This window comes from Podarcis gaigeae (assembly GCF_964106915.1).
Source record: "Podarcis gaigeae genome assembly, chromosome: 6".
Lineage (NCBI taxonomy): Eukaryota > Metazoa > Chordata > Lepidosauria > Squamata > Lacertidae > Podarcis > Podarcis gaigeae.
In genome coordinates, this window is record NC_139682.1 from 58,481,879 (window position 1) to 58,502,045 (window position 20,167).

Sequence of the window (20,167 nt, forward strand, 5' to 3'; positions counted from 1 at the left end):
ACACAGTTCTGGCTAATTCACACCTAACATTACATTGGATATCCGGTATTTTAAAGAGACAAACATACATTTTCATTTGTGTTATTTCTTCCCAATAAAGAACTACATAAGCAAAAGAGGATTTAAGCAAAAGCAACTGCTCAACAAATCAGAAGTAGTAATGGGGAACAAATGTATTGACTGTGTATTATTCCAAGCTTCAGAAATGAGGTTAAGCTATTGTTGTTTGCATTTTGGACACCAAAGAACAGTGAAAAACATAAAACAAACACCAGTCTTTTTTCTCCTGTGGCTACCGGAACTCCAGGAAAATCAAAAGAGAAAAGAAAGTGGCCTTGAGGAAAGAGACCTTAAGCAGTTTGAGAAAGAGATTGCCCAAATGCCTTCAGAAGAATATGGAAGGATTTAGGAGCTGTTCACTGAATGAATCACAAATGGATTGCCAAACTCTTAAGGTGTAAACTGTATCTACTGGGTTGGGGGACGTATATAAGATGCCTGATGTGAGGTGTTCATTTTATCTGTGATTTTATACCTGTAATGGGTCATTCACTGCAGTCATTGATTAATGAGCAGGTATGCGGAAACTAGCACTAACTAAATTTACTAATTCATCAAGGGTCTAGATGTTCTGATGTACAACAGAAGAGCTCCCATTAAAAGCCACATATGCTCAGACTGGCCTTTAAGTTCTCAAGTTATATAGCATGATGTGAAAAACTCACCTGAGGGTACAGCAGCAGTGCTGTAAGGTACAGAACTAAATACATCTGCACCAGCAGGAAGTGACTGGGATGAAGATGGGATAAAGGCATCACCTGGAGTTGCGGGGGTCTGTAAAACACAGCAAGATTAGAATGTGCTGATTAAACATACATGGGTGGCATCTCAGTTGTGGATTTTGCTGCCAAGAACTGGCTCTACACCCTTTTTCCTAATTAAAAAAAGCGACAGAGAGGAAAGCATGGGCTGGGGGGGTTATAAGAGAGGAGATGCAGAAGGGAGAGAGTAGCAGGAAAGTGGGGAAGGGAAAACAGCAGCAACTAGAAAACATAATGGGAAACTACATCAGGAAAATCTCTTATGATTTGTAATGTATTAAATAAACCCGAAAGTGTTCTTCCCCAGCTCCTAGGATATATGCAAATTCCTACAGCACCTGTTCTCTCCCACCCCCCATGAAAGGTCTAAGGCTGTGTGATATTAATAGCTTCACAGGGGATCAGTGTAAGCAATTAGTGCAGAAAAAGAAGTAGAAAGGTAATGAGCAATTTTACATAGGGAAAAATTCAAACTGGGTAAAATGATTGCAAACCTTTTTGAAATTCTTTCAGCTTCAGTATGGGGCATTGTTAGTCATGAATATCTAAATGCATTATGCTGCTACAATAAGCCTGCTGAAAGTGGCATGTGAGAAAGAGGCAGGGCATTTCTCTCCGGTACTTACAGGGGGAGAGGTTACATCAGGAGGAGTGGACATGTCCCCAAACAGCTCTAGTTGGGTAACAGCCTGCAAAGAATTGCAAAAAGAAAGAAAAGAAGATTTAGGCATGTCCCATCTCTTATCCACTGAGCAACACAGAAGCCAGTTTTGTAATGGAAAGCAAGAGTAACTTCTCAAAACAATGTTTTACTTGCAATTTTTTTGGGCCCGTCTATGAGGCAAACCTGAACATTCCATTAATATCTCTGCCATTCCATTAATATCTCATTGGCACTCTGGATATTAAAGGATTTAAAAAATAAATAAATCCACAGATGGTGTGAAGAGGGAAATCTTTACACAGAACCACCTCCTGATCAGAAGACAGGATCAACTTCTCCCCCCTGCCCTTCATAGAAATTTCCTCCTCATAGAGGAAGAAATTTATCCAAAGGTTGCACTGGCTTCAATTCTACTACCTGGTCAATGAGTACCCAGACAATGACCTTTACAAACCTCCCACAAAGGATGCTATGTCCATAACATCCTCTCACCAAGTGAGCCATCAAATGGAACAGTTCCCACTGTCCTATAGGTATCTTCTATTGACTCCTTCTGTCACCTAAACCATTCTGTTGTAGATGCATTTCTTCCCAAGGCAGGCTGTTTAAAGGCACCAACAAGTGTGTTTTTCACTAATAATTTACATCCTTCAGACATTTAACTTGCATCAATCCCAGTCTCTGGAATGAACTCTTGGGACAAATGTGGCAGAACCTGTTTCTGAAAACCTATGAAAAATGAGTTGCATTTGGCAAGGGAGGAAACAATATATATTTTTTGCAGAGTGCCAATAAGGAAGATTGTCCCTGAGGAAGGTATTTCTTGTTTCTGAACACATTATGCAATAATAAAATATTTTGGTCATTTTGATACATTTTTCTGATTTATCTCTGCATTCGGTCTCTCCACCCCCACCCCCTTTTTGGCAGCCTGCCTCCATCATCAAAAATGCCTGTCCCACTTCAGCCTGCCATCAGCAAATCATGGATGGGTGCACTGAATATGCATGAAAAAATCCAGGTTGTGGATGCTAAAATCATGCTGCTGATAATGCCATATTAAATCTGGGCTCCAGCTGCAAGATTTGGACTTTATGGGCATTGGATTTGAGCGTTGAGGTCTTCCCAAATAAGACAGCCATTTATGGATACCCAGCAACTCCAGAGGCAGAATCGGCCAGTCTTCTCAAGCCAATCTTATGATTAACCATTAAATAATGTATGCTGTACTACTCTGTTATTTCATTACTGGGACTCTCATGAACTTCACAGAGCCTTACATTCAAATCAGCATTAAGGCAGAGCTTTAGAGGTGTTCAGTGTGCAAGCTAACTATAATGCTCAAGAAATTCCAGTCTCTAATAGTATGCCTTCCAAGCTTGGAGCTCTCTGTCTACTTATGAACAAATTCTACAAAAAGGATGTTAACTACCTGAGCTTGAAGGAACTCCAATTAAAGGCCCTCAAAACTGAAAGTGAACTGGATGCTTTTTATAGCACAAAGCTCTTTAAAAAAAATGGAATTTGACACCTGTGTTGTCTTAATACAGTGGTGCCTCGCAAGACGAAATTAATCCGTTCCGCAATTTTCTTCGTCTAGCGGTTTTTTCGTCTTGCGAAGCAAGCCCATTGACAGCTTAGCGGATTAGTGCTATTAGCGGTCTAGCGGCTTTTAGCGATCAGCTGAGAAGCAGCTTATCAGCGGAACAGCTGATAAGCGGCTTAGCGCTTAGGGAAAGGGCGGAAAAAAGCGGGGGGGAAATGCGGGAACTTGCAAGATTTTTTCGTCTTGCGAAGCAACCCCATAGAGAAATTCGTTTAGCGAAGCGCCTCCAAAAACGGAAAACTCTTTCGTCTAGCGGGTTTTTCATCTCGCGAGGCATTCGTCTTGCGGGGCACCACTGTATGAAGGAAAAGGGATTAGCTATTCCACATGTAAACGCAAGAAAGGCAAGGCAGATTTTCAGATGCTTGCTTTGAAGGCATTTGGTCCTGTAAAATTTAATCATTTAATAAGATGTCATTTTAAAGGTTGTGTCCCTATTGTTGCAAAAAAAGGTGTAAACTAATCCATTCCTTTAAAAGATACTTCCAGAAGGAAATTTCTTTCCTAATTATCACTGGTAGATATTATTTTTTAGCTTCTGCAAGACAAAGGGGCTCTGATAAAACTGTGCTTCTTGGTAATCTTTAATTTTATGACAGCTTGGGAGCTAGAGAATTATTTTGGGGTGGACAGGTACACCCACCCACCCTACAATCAAGTAGGTTTATAAGAAAATGATGGAAGAGAAGCATTGATGGTAAACATTCCCATTGTATAATGTACATTGGAAATACTTCACAGATTTTGAATTAAGTTATTCCTGGTCATTACAAGAATGTCTACCAATAATTTTGAAAGCAAAACAGATTAGGTGAAACTCAGTTTTCTGTGGTTTTTAGTTGCATACTGTTGTCTCACAGTGTCCTAGCGTACTCAACTTTCAACTGGGCTTGTGAATAAGTCACAGCATTTGAGACTGTCACTGTAATTGCAAAGTGAATTATTGGACATTCACAGAATGATGCCAGGAAAGAAAGATATGATAAACTGATGAACAATTTGAGGAGGTGCATTAGCATGCAAATAGTGAAGCTGATCAAAATTAATTTGGCTAATATAAATAAATGATCTCTTTAGAAGCTAATAATTTTCTTTGAAAGAGCATATTTGAATTTGATTTACTAGAACATTTTCCGTGATGTCTGCATATTGAAAAAGTGCCTCTACAACTATGGGAATTAGGACAGCTGTTTAGAGGAAGTGTTTTTAAAATAAATGCTTTTAAGTGATCCTGACCAGGCTAACAGGCCCATCTGCTTTTGGAGGCAATTGTGTGGGGGATGTTGCACATATGAACTGGTCAACAGATACCCAAAGCAGCAGGTGCAGATCTACAAACTGACCTTATGACTACATCATCCAGCCTTATCTTTGTTCTTTCTTTTATTTTTCCTTGCTCCCCCACTCTATTTCATGTGATATCTTTTCTGATGAACCGTTCTGGAGAACTTTAAGGCTTGAAAAACTTTTGTGTCATTTTGGTTGGTTCTACTAAAGATACTGTTCAACTGTGGATATGGGAGTTAAAAATTCAAAACATTCAAGTGTTTTCTCAAGTCTAGGCTAACCATACCCATTTCCGTGGGTTTTTCCTCAGATGACTTCACCTCTGGATGTTCCACCCTCATAGTGCTCCACAAAAATCTGTTTTTTATTTGGCAACAGCTTTTTAAATTTTAGTGAGCAGAAACAAAGCGGTGCAAATAAGGTTGCAATACAGTGAAAGGAGCGTAGGAGGATAACTGATTAGCACACAGCCCCATCCCCACCATGCAATCATTCATCACAGTGCATAATTTTAGTTTTAGCTGATTCAAGCACTATAACTCCTTCACTCACACACTCTGCAATGGAAACATACTCTGTGAGTAAAGAGCATCACAGATGCAGGTTTTTTCTATATCTGCCAGAATCCTAAGTGTATTTCTGTTGGTAATTAAATATTAAAGATATTTAATTATTAAAGCATTTGTGTCTCACCCTTCAGGTGTACATGCACCACTCAGGGCAGCTAACAACATGTAACATCATGCTGCCTGTAGAATGGAAACATTTGCATTTGCACTCTGTCACCAGTGGCAAAGAATCTCCATATCTTACATGCTGCTGCTGCCGCTGCTGCTGCTACTACTACTGCAAACCGCTTGTTAAGCATTTGCTTGTTAAATGTGGATCTTGCTAGATGCAATTTGTATAGGAAAATTAGCTTAGATTTCATATTTTACAAATTTAAATATCTAATGTACAAAGGAAACTCTGAGAAAGAAAATATGGGACTAGCTAGAGGTTATTTTACCCTGTTATATATTTGCTGGGATGGAAAGGCAGCCGATGTATGATACACATATGAATGAGTTGTGCTTTTTAAAGATTTTTGTTGTCATTGCTTTGTGCAGATGGTAAGTGGCAGAAATTCTGGAGAGATCGTTCACCACTATGGAGGTGCTAGAAGGTGACTGTAATTTTACCTCATATCTCTAACTTTTGACTTGCTTTGTCTTTGGGACTATGTCTGGGGCTTGCCTTGGATGGAAGGCATTACTAGGGAAAGACCCTGTCTATTTTCTGTTTTAGAACTACAGGTCAGACTCAAACAGCTTCTTCTCAGGGTTTCTGAAATTTCAGCATGTTCAAATTTCACAAGCTGTTTGAGTAACACTGTGTGAAAGACAGATAATATGTTAAATATATGGACTATAATCAAACATTTGTGCTTTCTGCCAACATCTTAAAAGCTTGTAGTAAGTGGCACTAATCTCTGTTTAGTCATACTCTGCTAACTAGTTTGGTGAGTTCATCTATTTCTACTGAGAATTCTCTTACCTGAGTGACTCTACCAAGATTTTCATCTATGTCCAACAACAGGCTTCCATTCTCCAGCTGTAATGCATGATTGATGAAAATGAAAGTGAATGATTTATGAAAATGACATGTTCTGCTGAGCACAACAATGATGACTTCAACAATTATTGATTTTACTTCTGAACAAGAGCTATTTTATAGTTTCCTGGTCAGATGCTTTTTCTTGCCTCAATGATTATATACATACTATAAGTTTTCATGGTTATATTGTACAAAGAAACAGAACCCAGCATGGGGAAGTGAAAATGAAGGGTTGGGAATATCCATTTAAGAAAAACCCTCGAGTTCTCTGGGTTGTGTAAGTGGACTATAGTATGGGACACTGAGGCAAGAGGGAAGAGCACAGAAGTTCCCATACATAGGGGTCCTTAGGGTGAGGATGACTTCCATCTCTACTGTGTCCTACATATATTTCCTCATATATGAAAATGGTCAACGTTCACTCATAAGAGAAAAATAAAACCTTGCGGCTGAACACATTACAATGGACAGAAACACCACCCATTGCCTATAGTTATAGGGATGCCATGGGAACCACACTAACCATGGGATTTCACCATTATTTTCTCTGAGCAAAATCACTTCTCTATCAGGGAAGGAAAAATAAAGTTCCAGAATGAATCAGAAAGTCCCTTCAAAATGAACCAGGCAGCCCTTTTGTATTTTCTGAATCTGGAAAAAAAGCTCTACAACAGACTTCCACAATCTGGTGCCCTCCCAGCATTTTGAACAGCAACTTCCACCATCCCTAGTCATTGGCCAAATCCTAGAGAAGAGACTTCCTAGTTTATTTTTAAGATGTTCTGGGGTGTCCCAGGGCTTTCATGAATGTAGATTTTTCTCACAACTTTGGCTTCCCTCATAGGCTAACAATACTGAAAGACTGGGAGAGGCTCATATCTTTCAAAGCAATTACTTTGATTTGTGGCTTCAGATTTTGCTTAATAACTTTCATTCTAATGGGGCTAGAGATTTACTTTAAAAAATAATAATTCCAAGGTCCCCTTGTTGCTTGTGGGCCCAGTACAGATAGCCCCTGAACTCCACCTCCCATCTCAATGGCCCCAGTCAGCATGTGGGCATCTATAAGCTATCAGTTGGCCCAACGTACCATTTAGGATTAATTTTCCTTTTGTTCTCCTGCCAGCAGGAGAATATGTAGTTACTACTTATGGACTCACTTTAAGAAAGGCCTACAAAGGTTAACCAGCACATGATTTCAGAGAAGCATGAAGGCAGAGATGCAGTAATAGATTACTTTGCTACAAGTCAGGTACGTTTTCAGAATCTAAAACAAATTATCTTTTTTCTTGGGACAGGATTTATCTTGTTTCTCCTCCTCCTGAGCATCACTCCAGCTGTCCTAAAAATTCTTCACTGCTGTCACGCTGAGTCACGCTGTGCCCTCAGCTGCCTTGCTGAACCAACACTGATTGCTCTTATGAAGCTGTCTGGAGAAACAGCAACAGCGTAACACTGGAGAAACATGTGTGCGGCGTTCAACAGACCATTAGCAACAACCTGATTGTGCTATGGCAGGACCTCCCAGAAAATAGTTGCCTGCCATGTCACTGCATGTCCCAAGTGCCCAATTATCATGGAGCACTTGGGCTGTATCCTCCATCAGTTCTTGTTCTGCATCACCTGCCGCTGAGGAGATGCTTCCTAAGGGTGAGCCATTAGTGTCTATTAGACCGTGGAAAAGTCTTCAGCGGAGACTTCACAGGACTACATTGCTCTAACTGGGGGCAAATATTTGGCACCGTTTGTCTGTCTTTCCTTAGACGTTTCAATACAAAAGGTTTCTCCAATTAGAGCAAACCCTCCTGCACCCCCCTCCTGCTTCTTCCTAGCGTGCTGCAGAAACAACCGGCAGCATAGCAAGACATTAGATTGCTTGATCTTTCTGTATAATTGCAGCCTTTGTGGATTTCTCTCTGTGTGTTAAAATGTAAAGGCTGCTTCTAATTACTTGAAAATCTGTCTCATCACAGATCAAAACATACACACACATACCCCACAGCTCAGTCAGTGAAGAACACACAAGCAAGTTGCCTGAAGGGGTAGGGGGAATAGCAAAAACCCTCCTACCAGGAAGGTATTAAGCCTTTCAACAACTGTTGTATCTCCTCCTGTTGGCATACAGAAAGAGAGGTTGCAAATGTTTCAACCTGATGTTTAAATTAAAAGGCACCTGTTTGGGTTTTGTAAGCCTCTCCATTGCCACGGCATTTGTCACTTGGTGGAAGGGAAAAGACAAAATCATATTTGCTTTTTAAAATAAAAATTTGTAGGAGGGTAGTGAAACAACAGGATACAATGTAGAGTCTACCTGAGCTATGTTCATTGAGAAACGGACACACACACAGAAAGGAGTGGAGGAAGGAAGAGGTGAGGTTGTATCCCATGCTAATCCTACTCATCTAATAGACCAACTGAAGTTAATGGATACAACAAACTTAAGTTCAATGGGTCTAAGCAGGGCTAGCATTAGATAAAATCCCGGGTCTTGGATTCTTCACCTTCATATTTGACAGACAAAGCAAACAGTTTAGGCAATTGGTACATTTCAATTCCAAATAGCCATTCTCTTTTTGAATTCCTCCTGCTGCTAATCTGGCGCTTGTTTTTCCATGATATTCTATCATGTTTGTGCCTTATTTTACAATCTGCCTTTTGAGCATGTCTCAGTCTAAGGGAGCTTGTATAGAATTGATTTCTAATGAATTTTCCCCAATATATTTAGGTCTGCAAACCTCCTAGGAATGTATTCTCAGGAATCATTTATTCCTGGCATTAAGTCTCCTTTGTGCACCCACTGTTAATATTAGCAAATGCTCTGTGGGAGGCCTCCAAGCCTTAGAATAGTTTATTAAGCAATTAATGAAGTTTTTAATTCTTAAAATCTTTGCAGCAGGAAACGTTTGAGCAAATCATAAAAAATATCACTGTCTTGACCTAATGGATAGAGATGCTGCTTCAAAAATCTAATAAAGTAGTTAATTGCTTTGTCTCTCATCTCCATAATGCATTATTAAAAAGCCTTCTCAAAACTGACACATCTCAAAAATGCAAGCTCTGGAAGCTGAGAACAAGGCTGTCTGGTCTCTATTGTAAATCATTCCCGAGCTGCCAGGGGACTCCCACATTGGTGTGTGTGTTTGATTTGAAAGTGCCTGAAGAAGTGCTCTGCTAGCTAAGGCCAGTGGCTCATTTAGTCCAGCATTGTCTTCTCACAGCTTCTTACTAGATGCCTAGGAGAAGCCCACAAGCAGGACATGAGCCCAACAGCATTCCCAGCAACTAATATCCAGAGGTATGCTCCCATCAACAATGGACGTGGAACACAGCCAGTATCCTTATTTTCCAATAATTTGTCTAATCCTTTTTTAAGCCATTGAATTTTGGTGGCTATGCGCTGCATGAAGAAATACCTCCTCTTGTCTGTTCCGAATCTTCCAACATTTAGCTTCATTAGATGACCCTGGGTTCTACTATTATGACAGAAAAAAATTCTCTAGCCACTTTCTTCAACCAAGGCATAATTTTCTACACCTCTATCTTGTTTCCCCCTTACCTTTTCTCTAAATAGCCCCAAATGTTGTAAGGCTTTTGAAAGTACAAGTACACTGTGACTACTGGATCTCCCCTATCCATATGCTTAGTGACACTCTCAACAAATCCTACAAGGATAGTTAGACTTGCAGAAACCATGCTGGTTATTCTTCAGCAAGGCTTCTTCATCGGCTTGCCTGGTAATTCTAGCATTAATAATGCTTTCCACCAGCTTTCCTGGAACAGACGTTAATCTAACCAGATTGTAATTTCCCAGAAAACCCCATCACCACCTGACCTCTTTGTAAAAAATGGTCTTACATTGGCTACTTTCTCCGGCACAGATGAGCTTAGGGACAAGTTGCACTTTTTCCCTTTTCTTCATTGAAGGTCAGCAATTTCACATTCAAGTGAAATTAGTCTTGGGTGTCCTCTGGACCCAATTTCATTATATATTGTAAATATTACTTTTTAATTTTTGTTTAGAATATTTAAGATGTTTATTATGGCTTAACTTTTGCTTGTGTTAATGGCTAAACCCAAACAGTATCACTATGCTTTGCTTCAAGGCCCACAAAGTAGGAACTGAATCCATAGTTTGGAGCTGGTTTATGAATCTTGGCTTGCTCTAACCACAGTTTGTTGTTACTTCTGAACATAGGTTGGTGAGGACTGCTTAGAAAGTTCTCATTAGTGGGACTTCCGGGTTGGCGCCATCGCCGAATGGCGGACTCCCTCCGAGCCCCGGAGGGAGCCTGCTCGGCAGGGGCTGGGTCCTACCGCACCGGCGATGCGGGGACCCTTAAAAACCACGGCCACGGAGGCCGTGGACATGGAGACTCGGCTGGCACCGCTAGCGCCCTCCCGACTCGTGAAGGAGCCTTTTTAAAGGCTACGGATCGGGTGCCGGGGAGAAGCGTGGTGCTTTGAGTCCTCCGCTATCCCTGCCGAGCGAAGCCGCATGCCATCCGGCGGAGAGCGCTGACTTCTTCCATTGAGAATTCGGACTTTCAACAACAACCCGTGAGTAATTTGGAAACCGGGTTTAAAAGGAGAAAAAAAGAAATTTTTTTCGGATTTGATACGAGCGGGGGGGGGGGATCCAAAAAGGAAGTCAGTCCCCCTCCCTACTGTAAACCTTCCAAAACAAGAACTGGGAAACCAAGGTCCAAAAAGAATTCTATTGCTGATAAAAATTAAGAATTCCACGATGGGAAATTACAAGAACTGTGCTGGAGGAAGAATTGAGGGAGAAGGAAAATGTAACCCCCCCCCTGGGAACCGGGGTGATTGAGGAGAGAGCCTGGCGAAAAGCGAAGGAGATTTTGACAGCTGTCAAAGTAGCTGTCAAAGTCGGAAATTCAAAGAGGACCTTAATACGAGGACTTTGCTGGTTAAATTTTGTCACAATTAGTTACAACCCGTTAAAACTTGGATACAAAATGGCGAAAACATGGATAACAATCGGACTTTTGGACTAGAGAAAACAAAGTTACAATAATCCCCTAGAGGAGCTTCGGGACATTACAAAGAAGGTCGAGTGGAAAAATACCATCGGAATTTTACAGGACTGGTTATCTTCTGGGAAAGCTGCAAAACGGAAACAATATTGTGTCTACAGGGTGTTCAGCTAAAGGAGACAATAGAATTTTCTATTGAAGAAAGGAAGGGACTGAACGCAAGTTTTTGTTCCTGAATAACAATAACCCCTGCAGACTTACTAAATTTCTGAACTAGAACGTTTTAGCAGCGGAACAAGAGGAAACTGGACTACAACTTGGAAAGAACAATAGGGGGAGCGTTATTAAAGATTTGATGCTAAAGGGTTTAAAAATAACTCTAAAAATAATTATAAAAAGAAAAAGCCAGCAAGGAGTTGGGGGAAAAATGTGATTTATGGACTTTAAAAATTCCAGGCAGACAACATGGATTGGTGGTCAGGGGGAAACTAAACCGGGGACGGGGGGGGGGGGGGGGGAGAAATAGAATCCAAAAGCTTGTCAACTATTTTCTGAATTGGTTTTCTTTTACTTATTATACTTTCTATTTCTTATTTTCTTATATTTCTATTGTGTGGGGTGTCTTTATCATTAAAAAAAAGGGAAATTGTGGAATGGAAAGGGGGTGGGCCCTGGGGAAAGAACTTTTGTTTTGTTAAGTAAGGGTATTGATGGGGATTGTACAAATTTAAACTTAAATTCGACTAATGGTTTAAACAAACTAAGTTTTAATTAGAACTGAGAGCTTGTGGAGCCAACAATACGAGAGGGGAATATGGTAGGGGTGGGGGAAAGAGGGAGTCCCGGAAAGTGGGTGCATGAAAATAAGGCTTTGAATGTACTTTAATCTTTTCTTTCTGTATTTCTGAAAATCTTAATAAATATTATTTAAAAAAAAAATAGAAAGTTCTCATTAGTGCAGTGAGTGTTATGAGTGAAGCGTGTTATCTTGTTCTTAGTTTCCTTTGTATTCCTCACACAGTTTTCAAATTCATCACTTCCAGATGAATGTCTAGGTTAGGTCAGCTAGCCACTGCTAATTATTTTCAAATTGTAGCTTAATGTATTTATAAGCAAGTGTTCACATTAAAATCTTTCGATGTTGAACACAATTCATTCAAGGAACATTAAGCATTCCACCTCACTTGTTGACTAGCTTCAAAAGAAGAACTTCCTCAGATAATCAAAATGTGTATTGAGCCATTTAAGTTTATTTTACTCAACTTGATTTTTGTAGTCAAGTTAATTCAAAACTCCTCCGTGAGTTTATTTATTTATTTACTCCTTTATTTACCTTTAAATAGGAATCTCATTAAATAGTATGATTTACAACAACACAACAAACACCCAGAAATCTTTGTAATGTCTTTCCTGACTTAATTCCCTAAGGCTGTTTGACTCATCTAGGCATTTATGTGCACCTCATGAAATGCTACCTTATCATAATTTTATATAGCTTATTTGTTTTTTTAAATAAAAGTGACTATAGGATTGTTAGGCTACAGTCCTACCATTATAAATTTTAGCAGCACTTAGGCATGGCATAACTTTTGACTTGGTTGTAGCCAATTTATCTGTATTTGGCCCGATAATGTGAGTGAATAAGGTAGCAAGCTTATTTAAATGGGTAAAATACAAATGCAGGCTAAGCTACAAGGTAAGATGGGGATAATACTCCGAAATCAACGGAAAACATGTTAAAATGCAGGCATTTTAGAGGAAACACACTCTGGTTTTTATGAAAGGTATTTGGAAATAAGCAAGAACAAACTTCCAGGCTGCAAGCCTATAGTCCCTTGGGGGATGCCCAAGGAATATAGGATTTGTCAGATCTTCCTTTCCAATGGTGGAAACACCCTCTGTATTGTGGAAAGGCATCTGCAGCCAGTGCCCTTCCAATGTTGGAGGTGTGTCATGAGATGCTTCAGAATCCTCACAATCCTGTCACATCTTTAAAACAGGAAACATAGTAGCATAGCTTAGGAAAAACACATCTCTTCCTTCTTCTGCCTTGCTGGAATAAGCCCAGCATGTGCGCGCGCACGCGCACACACACACCTTTGCCTACCCTTTATACCACCTTTAGTCAAGAGGTGGCCTGCTTAAGCACGATACTTGATTCTTGACCCCTAGTTCTATGAATCTCATTACACAAAACTTTATGCAAATATGAAAAAACTCAAATGCAAAACAAAAGAGTAATGCTTCCTGTAAATGTTCACAGTTATATGGTATTGTTAATTATCTGTTTAGAGATTTCAAGAATGGAAGCTTGTTTTTTCCTCCTCCTAGAAACAGTTCCTTGGTTAATGAGAAAGGGTAAGGTAAAGGTAAAGGTACCCCTGCCCGTACGGGCCAGTCATGTCCGACTCTAGGGTTGTGCGCCCATCTCACTTAAGAGGCCGGGGGCCAGCGCTGTCCGGAGACACTTCCGGGTCACGTGGCCAGCGTGACGAAGCTGCTCTGGCGAGCCAGCACCAGTGCAGCACACGGAAACGGTGTTTACCTTCCCGCTATAAAGCAGTACCTATTTATCTACTTGCACTTAGGGGTGCTTTCGAACTGCTAGGTGGGCAGGAGCTGGGACCGAAAGACGGGAGCTCACCTCGCCGTGGGGATTTGAACCGCCGACCATACGATCGGCAAGTCCTAGGCATTGAGGTTTTACCCACAGCGCCACCCGTGTCCCCTAATGAGAAAGGGTAGTCATACTGCAAATACATAGATATAAATATGCAAGCATAGACACGCCTCTTACAAGGTTTAGCCACATGATTCATGTCCATGAGAGCAGACACAGCATGTTTGCCAGTATAATTTATATTCATCATGGACTAGTAGACCCCAGGATTTATGTTATGGAGAATGAATATGTCCTCTCACTTTACAGGTTGCACCCACAGTAAAACTTGCCCTTCTTTGGTAATGCTGCTGGGAAGGATCCATTTTTGTTTTGCAAGACCTTAGAAGTTGATGAGAGAGGGAGCAGGGAACCCTTTGCCCATTTACCTAAGGTGGGATTTGATGAGAGAGGGGACCAATGAATGTGGGTTGGGTCACTGGTGCCTGAGGTAAGGAGAAAATATTGAGGAATAAGACAATCAGACACTTTACCGAGGTGAAATAATTATCACCATCATTATCACTATCATTATCTTTCTCTTTTGTTTACCTTCTGCTAGATGCCCTGGAGCAGAGTCATTTCTATAGGTTAATAGAAATTCCTCCTGAGTTTCCACTATGAGGTACGGTAAATAACTGCAGCTTCCTCAGGTACAGGCTGGAAGGAGTCTAGACATTTTACTAATAAAAGTAATATTTTTGCTCTACTTTGATATGACCTGAATAGCATAACTGCAGTCTTTTGCTATGCCACTACAAAAATCAACAGATCTAGGTCATTTGAGCTCCCTCCAGTGCCATATTTTTTTCCTGAGCAATGCTAGCATGGGAACAAGTCGTGCCATGGCCTCCTCCATGTGGCCAACATCTTTTGTGGCATCAAAGCTAACATCAAAAGAGGTGCTTCCAATCTATCCAATAATGTAGGGGGGGGGGGGGACTTCAACTATTTTGTTTGAAAGCATTAAAATTTAAAAACGATTCCTGAAGCATTTCCTCCGGGTTTCTATAGACTGTTCATTACAGGAATCAACTTGATTACAGTACTTATTTTCCCATTATAGTGGCATGATCCAAAATCCCACATGCAGAACCTTTCCATCCTCATCAATGGAAGAAACAAAAAACAAAACAACCAAGTCTCTGTGCATATGGTGATTGTCATGGTGCATGTAGATCATTTCTGTAGTCAAGGGAAATTTTCCCTGAACAAACTGAGATCTCCATGTACACTGCATTTGTTCCATCACATCCCAAATCTGTATATGTTGTGTAGTCTGGGGTAAAATTGTTGTGTAATCTATTAACACATTTTCAATGGGTAAGTTAAGCATTTTTTTGTTGTGGACTTCCTCAAATATTTGAGAAGGTATAAGTAAGATAAAAGGGAACTCTAACCATTCAATGGTTACATTCAAATGGATGACCATTCAAATGGATCATCTTGTCAAACCTAGCCAAAGAGTGCAATTACATTAGAACACACTATCTGTCAGTGAGTCTTATGCAGAGAACCATGTGTCCTTTGGGACAGCAAATAATATGTAGGTTGGGTTCTCACCAACAATTGCTCCCATCCACCCACATTACACAGACAGGCTTCTCTGATCTACAGCTTTCATTGGTGGCAGAAACAATAGGTGCCATTTAATAGGAAGTTCTCCAGCAAAATCCCCACTGAATAGGAATGATTCAAGACCAGAACAACACACTTACATACAAGTAAATTTGCATGGGAGAACGTCATGATAGGATGTGGCAATCATATAACACACTTACATACAAGTAAATTTGCATGGGAGAACGTCATGATAGGATGTGGCAATCATATACGTGGCAGATCCCAGTTCTAGGACATACCTATATAACTACTATATTCATATCTGGTGATCTAAAAATTTAATTTTAAAGGCAGCTAGAATTTGTATCTGACAAATTAGCTCAAGTTCAGAAGAAGCTAACAGCTTGCAGATTTTTTTTTTCAATTTTCAGAAAGAAAGAAGGAAAATATTCTAAAGAGCTGGAGTTAAAACAAGCAGAATACCACTTTGAGATTCAGAAATGCCATATTCAAATTGAGAGGATGTATTACATTTTTATGAAACATTGGCATAACATTTTCCTCACATTTAGGATTTTGCCACACATTTAGGATTTTGCCAGACCTTGTTATCTTATGCTTTTTCAGGATAAAATAAAGGGGAATACTCTATTTAATTCTTTGGACTTAACTTAATAAGAATGCATTTTATCTTGCATTAAACTGACAAATGTTTCCCTAAACAGGCAGGAAAACTCTTTTTCAAAACCTGTAATAGTTTGCAACTCACAAGAACAAGAGAGGCTATTTAAGAAAGTACCAATGTTCTCTACTGAAGAGCTGAAGGTATAAAATTTCTGAGTGAACATGCTTGGTGGGAAGGGAAATCATGTGAATTATAGCTAAACACATTGATTTTAAAAAAAAAAAGAAAAAAGGAAGAAAGAAAAGGCTCTCAGTAATGTTTTTTTTCTAGAACCCCCTCAACAAAAGGAGACAAAAACTATTCCATCAGTGTCGGGCCAATATGTGAAGGCAGTAACAGGCTCTCCCCACTCTCTGTGATATCAGCAATGCTTCAGGCCATGTGCAGACAGTGGGAGCAATGTTTGCTTCCCTGTAATGTGGCATCTGTTAGTTTTAAAGGAGTTTATGCACACAGCAGTACATGGTTTTCCAAGTGGGAAACGCATTCTGGCTCTGCTACAGGTGCTCTGCATCACATCCCTACACCTCTATTTGCAACATGCTTTTGAGCTAGCTATTTGAGATGGCTAGAAAGCTCCCTTCATCACTTTTCTGGTGGTATGGGAACTGGTGGCAACAAATTAGCATAAAAAACAAACTGTACATTTTCAAGGAGAATTTTGATAAAGTTACAACTTTTATTATGTTTTTGGAATATTAATAGAGGAAAGATGCTTGCTTTCAGAGACAGGTGCAGGTGCTCTATGAATGAGAGGCAGGAGCAGTAATTTGAGAATAAAATGAATTAATTTAAAGAGAATAATGTAACAGTAACAGACATAATTTTCTTAATTTAAAATGTCAGAAAAAAGACTTGGAAGAGTAGTAAGGAAAGATAAGCCCAGAGACTGTTTGATTACTTTGAGATCGAAGGAGGAAAGAGACAAAATATTAGGCCTACACTACGCAAAGTCACTGGATATTTCGGACAAAAGAGTCGAAATTTACAAAGACATCCCGAAACAACTCTTGGACCTTAGATCCACCTATACTGAACTAGCAAAATTGCTGAGGAGTAATTCAATTGTTTTCAGGTGGGAATTTCCCCAAGGACTTTCCTTTACCTTCAGAGGGAAGAAGGTTAAAATTAAAACAAAAATTAAAATTTTTGAAGGCCTACGGAGAGGACCTTCAGAAAGGGATTGAAGGACTTCCAGGGTCTGGACCACCACCTGCATCTGCACCTTCGGGATCTGAAGAACCGGGAAAGATACCACCACTAGAGGAATAACAGATTGGTTCAGGATGTCTCTGCAACTTCTGAGTTGGAACATTAATGGCTGCAATTCCCCGGAAAAGAGGAGAAGAATTTTTCATATACTGAGAAAAGAACAATTGGACATTATCTGCTTGCAAGAAACACACGTGACTAGGCTCCATAGAAAAGTGCTAATAAACAAAAGATTAGGTCAAGAATTTATCTCTTCGGATCGAGTTAAGAAAAGAGGAGTGGTGATATATGCAAAGGAGAGCCTGTCACCAAAATTTTTATTTAAAGATGACCAAGGAAGAATTTTGGCTATTGAGATACAGAATCAGGGAGAAAAGTTTTTGATATTGGGAATTTACGCACCAAATGAGGGGAAATCGGAATTTTATAAGAAGCTGCATGAGATAATGCTGGACTATCTGGACTATGACAACATCATTATGATGGGAGATATGAATGGGGTGGCATCAACCAACATGGATAAGTCTCAAAGCCTAAATGTGACAAAAGATGGCAGACTACCTAAAACTTTTTTTGAATTGACTGACAATATGGACTTGATTGACATTTGGAGGACAAAGAACCCCCTGGTAAGAGAGGGAACATTCTTTTCTGAAGCCCAACTGACATGGACAAGAATCGACCAAATATGGATAACTAGAGGTCTGGCACCTAAGACGAGAAAGGTGGAAATCTGCCCAAAGACCTGCTCCGACCATAACGCTGTAAAGATGGACATGAGATTAATCCCAACCGGCTCCTTTAGATGGAAGATGAATGACAATTTGTTCAGAGATCAGGAGATCATCAAAAAGGCCCAAAAAGCTTTGAAGGACTATTTTGAGATAAATTTGAACACGATGGTGGAAAAAAGAATCATCTGGGACGCAAGTAAGGCGGTTATGAGGGGGTTTCTGATACAACAGAACGCTGCAAAGAAAAGAGTTCAAAATGAGAAAAAAGATAAGATTTTGGAGAAAATTAAAGACTGTGAGAAGAAGCTAAGAGTGATACCGAAGTCAAAGGAGATTTTGAAAGAAATTAAATTTCACCAAGCACAATACTCCAAATTGATAAATCAGGAAGTGGAGTGGAAAGTTAAGTTGATGAAACAAAGATCATTTGATTCGGCAAACAAATGTGGAAAACTGCTAGCATGGCAGTTGAAAAAGAGACAAAAATTAAATACGATCACTAATCTAGAGATTGAAGGAAGAAATATTCAGAACCCTGTGGATATTAGGAAGTGCTTCCAGAGATACTTTAAACAACTATATACCCAAGGGCCGCAAAATGAGGCAGAGATAGAACAATTTTTGATAAAGAATGGACTACCAAGGTTGTCTCAAGAAAACAGATCAATACTGAATTGTAAAATAACACCACAAGAGATTGAAGTTGCCATTCAAAACATGCAACTGGGCAAATCCCCAGGGCCCGACGGGCTTACCTCCAAATATTATAAGACATTGAAAGATTACTTGATACACCCACTAATGGAGGTTTGCAATGAGATTATGGAGGGGAAGAAAGCACCGGAAACGTGGAAAGAAGCTTTCATCACATTGATACCTAAATCAGAATTGGAAAAGACACAACTTAAGAACTACCGTCCCATTTCCCTTCTTAATGTGGATTACAAAATCTTCGCAGACATTTTAGCAAACAGATTTAAAAAGGTTTTAAGTGATGTGATCCATAAAGATCAGGCAGGCTTTCTCCCAGGAAGACATTTGTTTGCCAACATAAGGAATATTATTGACATTTTAGAACTTCTGCAAACAAATATTAATACAAGAGCAGTGCTAATATTTATAGATGCGGAGAAGGCCTTTGATAATATTTCTTGGAAGTTTATGAAGAAAAACTTGGAAGGGATGGGAGTGGGACGGGGATTTGAAAATGGGATAGATGCAATCTATTCAGAACAGAAGGCCAAATTGATAGTTAACAATGTGGTGACAGAAGAGTTTAAAATTGAAAAAGGAACACGACAAGGTTGTCCTATTTCCCCTCTGTTATTTATTTCGGTCCTGGAGGTGCTCCTGAATATGATTAGAGGGGACTGGTTGGTGGAAGGAATTCAGGTCGGAGCGAAACAATATAAACTTAAGGCTTTTGCAGATGACCTAGTTTTGACCTTACAGGAGCCAGAATCTAGTACAAAAAGGGCATTACAATTGATTCAAGATTTTGGTCGGGTGGCGGGATTTAAACTAAATAAACAAAAAACTAAGGTACTGGAAAAAAAATTGACAACTTCAGAGTCAGAAAGGTTTCAGAAAGAGACAGAGTTAAATGTGGTTTAAAAAGTAAAATATCTAGGGGTGAACATAACAGCAAAGAATCTGAGTTTATTTAAGGACAATTATGAAAAGTGTTGGTCAGAAATCAAGAGGGACTTAGAAAGTTGGTCAAGATTGAAACTTTCCTTGTTGGGCCGAATTGCTGCTATAAAAACGAATGTATTGCCAAGGATGCTGTTTTTTTTCCAGACTCTACAGATTGTGGACAAAATGGAGTGTTTCCGGAGGGGGCAAAGAGATATTTCTAAATTTGTCTGGCAGGGCAAAAAGCCCAGAATTAAGTTTAAAATACTAACTGATGCTAAAGAAAGAGGGGGGTTTGCCCTGCCAGACTTAAGGTTGTATTATGAATCAGCAGCTTTTTGCTGGCTGAAAGATTGGCTGCTTCTTGAAAACACTGATGTTTTAGATTTGGAAGGATTTAATAATGCTTTTGGATGGCATGCATATCTGTGGTATGACAAGGTTAAGATTCACAAGAATTTCAAGAACCATATTGTAAGGAAAGCAGTGTTTAATGTCTGGACAAAATACAAAGACTTATTAGAAAATAAGACCCCGAGGTGGTTATCACCTATAGAAGCTAAAGCAGTGAAAAGACCCAATATGGAGGTCAAATGGCCAAAGTATTGGGAAATATTAGAAAGAGATGGAGACGATTGGAGATTGCAGAGTTTGGAGAAACTAAAAGATAAAGTGCGAGATTGGCTACATTATGCTCAGATTAAAGAGGCT

At 39.7% G+C, this 20,167-nt stretch overlaps 1 protein-coding gene across 10 annotated transcripts in view; it reads right to left on the reverse strand.

The window, feature by feature from the left end:
• DAB1 (DAB adaptor protein 1) overlaps positions 1 to 20,167 on the reverse strand; it is a 654,787-nt gene that overhangs the window by 19,051 nt on the left and 615,569 nt on the right. For 9 of the 10 annotated variants that reach the window (XM_083742749.1, XM_083742751.1, XM_083742754.1 and 6 more), the window contains 3 exons: positions 5,915 to 5,971; positions 1,448 to 1,510; positions 726 to 834 (listed from right to left, as the gene is read on the reverse strand). In XM_083742749.1, coding sequence (XP_083598875.1) covers positions 726 to 834; positions 1,448 to 1,510; positions 5,915 to 5,971 — 229 coding nt within the window. The remainder of the gene's footprint in view (positions 1 to 725; positions 835 to 1,447; positions 1,511 to 5,914; positions 5,972 to 20,167) is intronic. The other variant, XM_083742750.1, reaches the window with a different exon arrangement.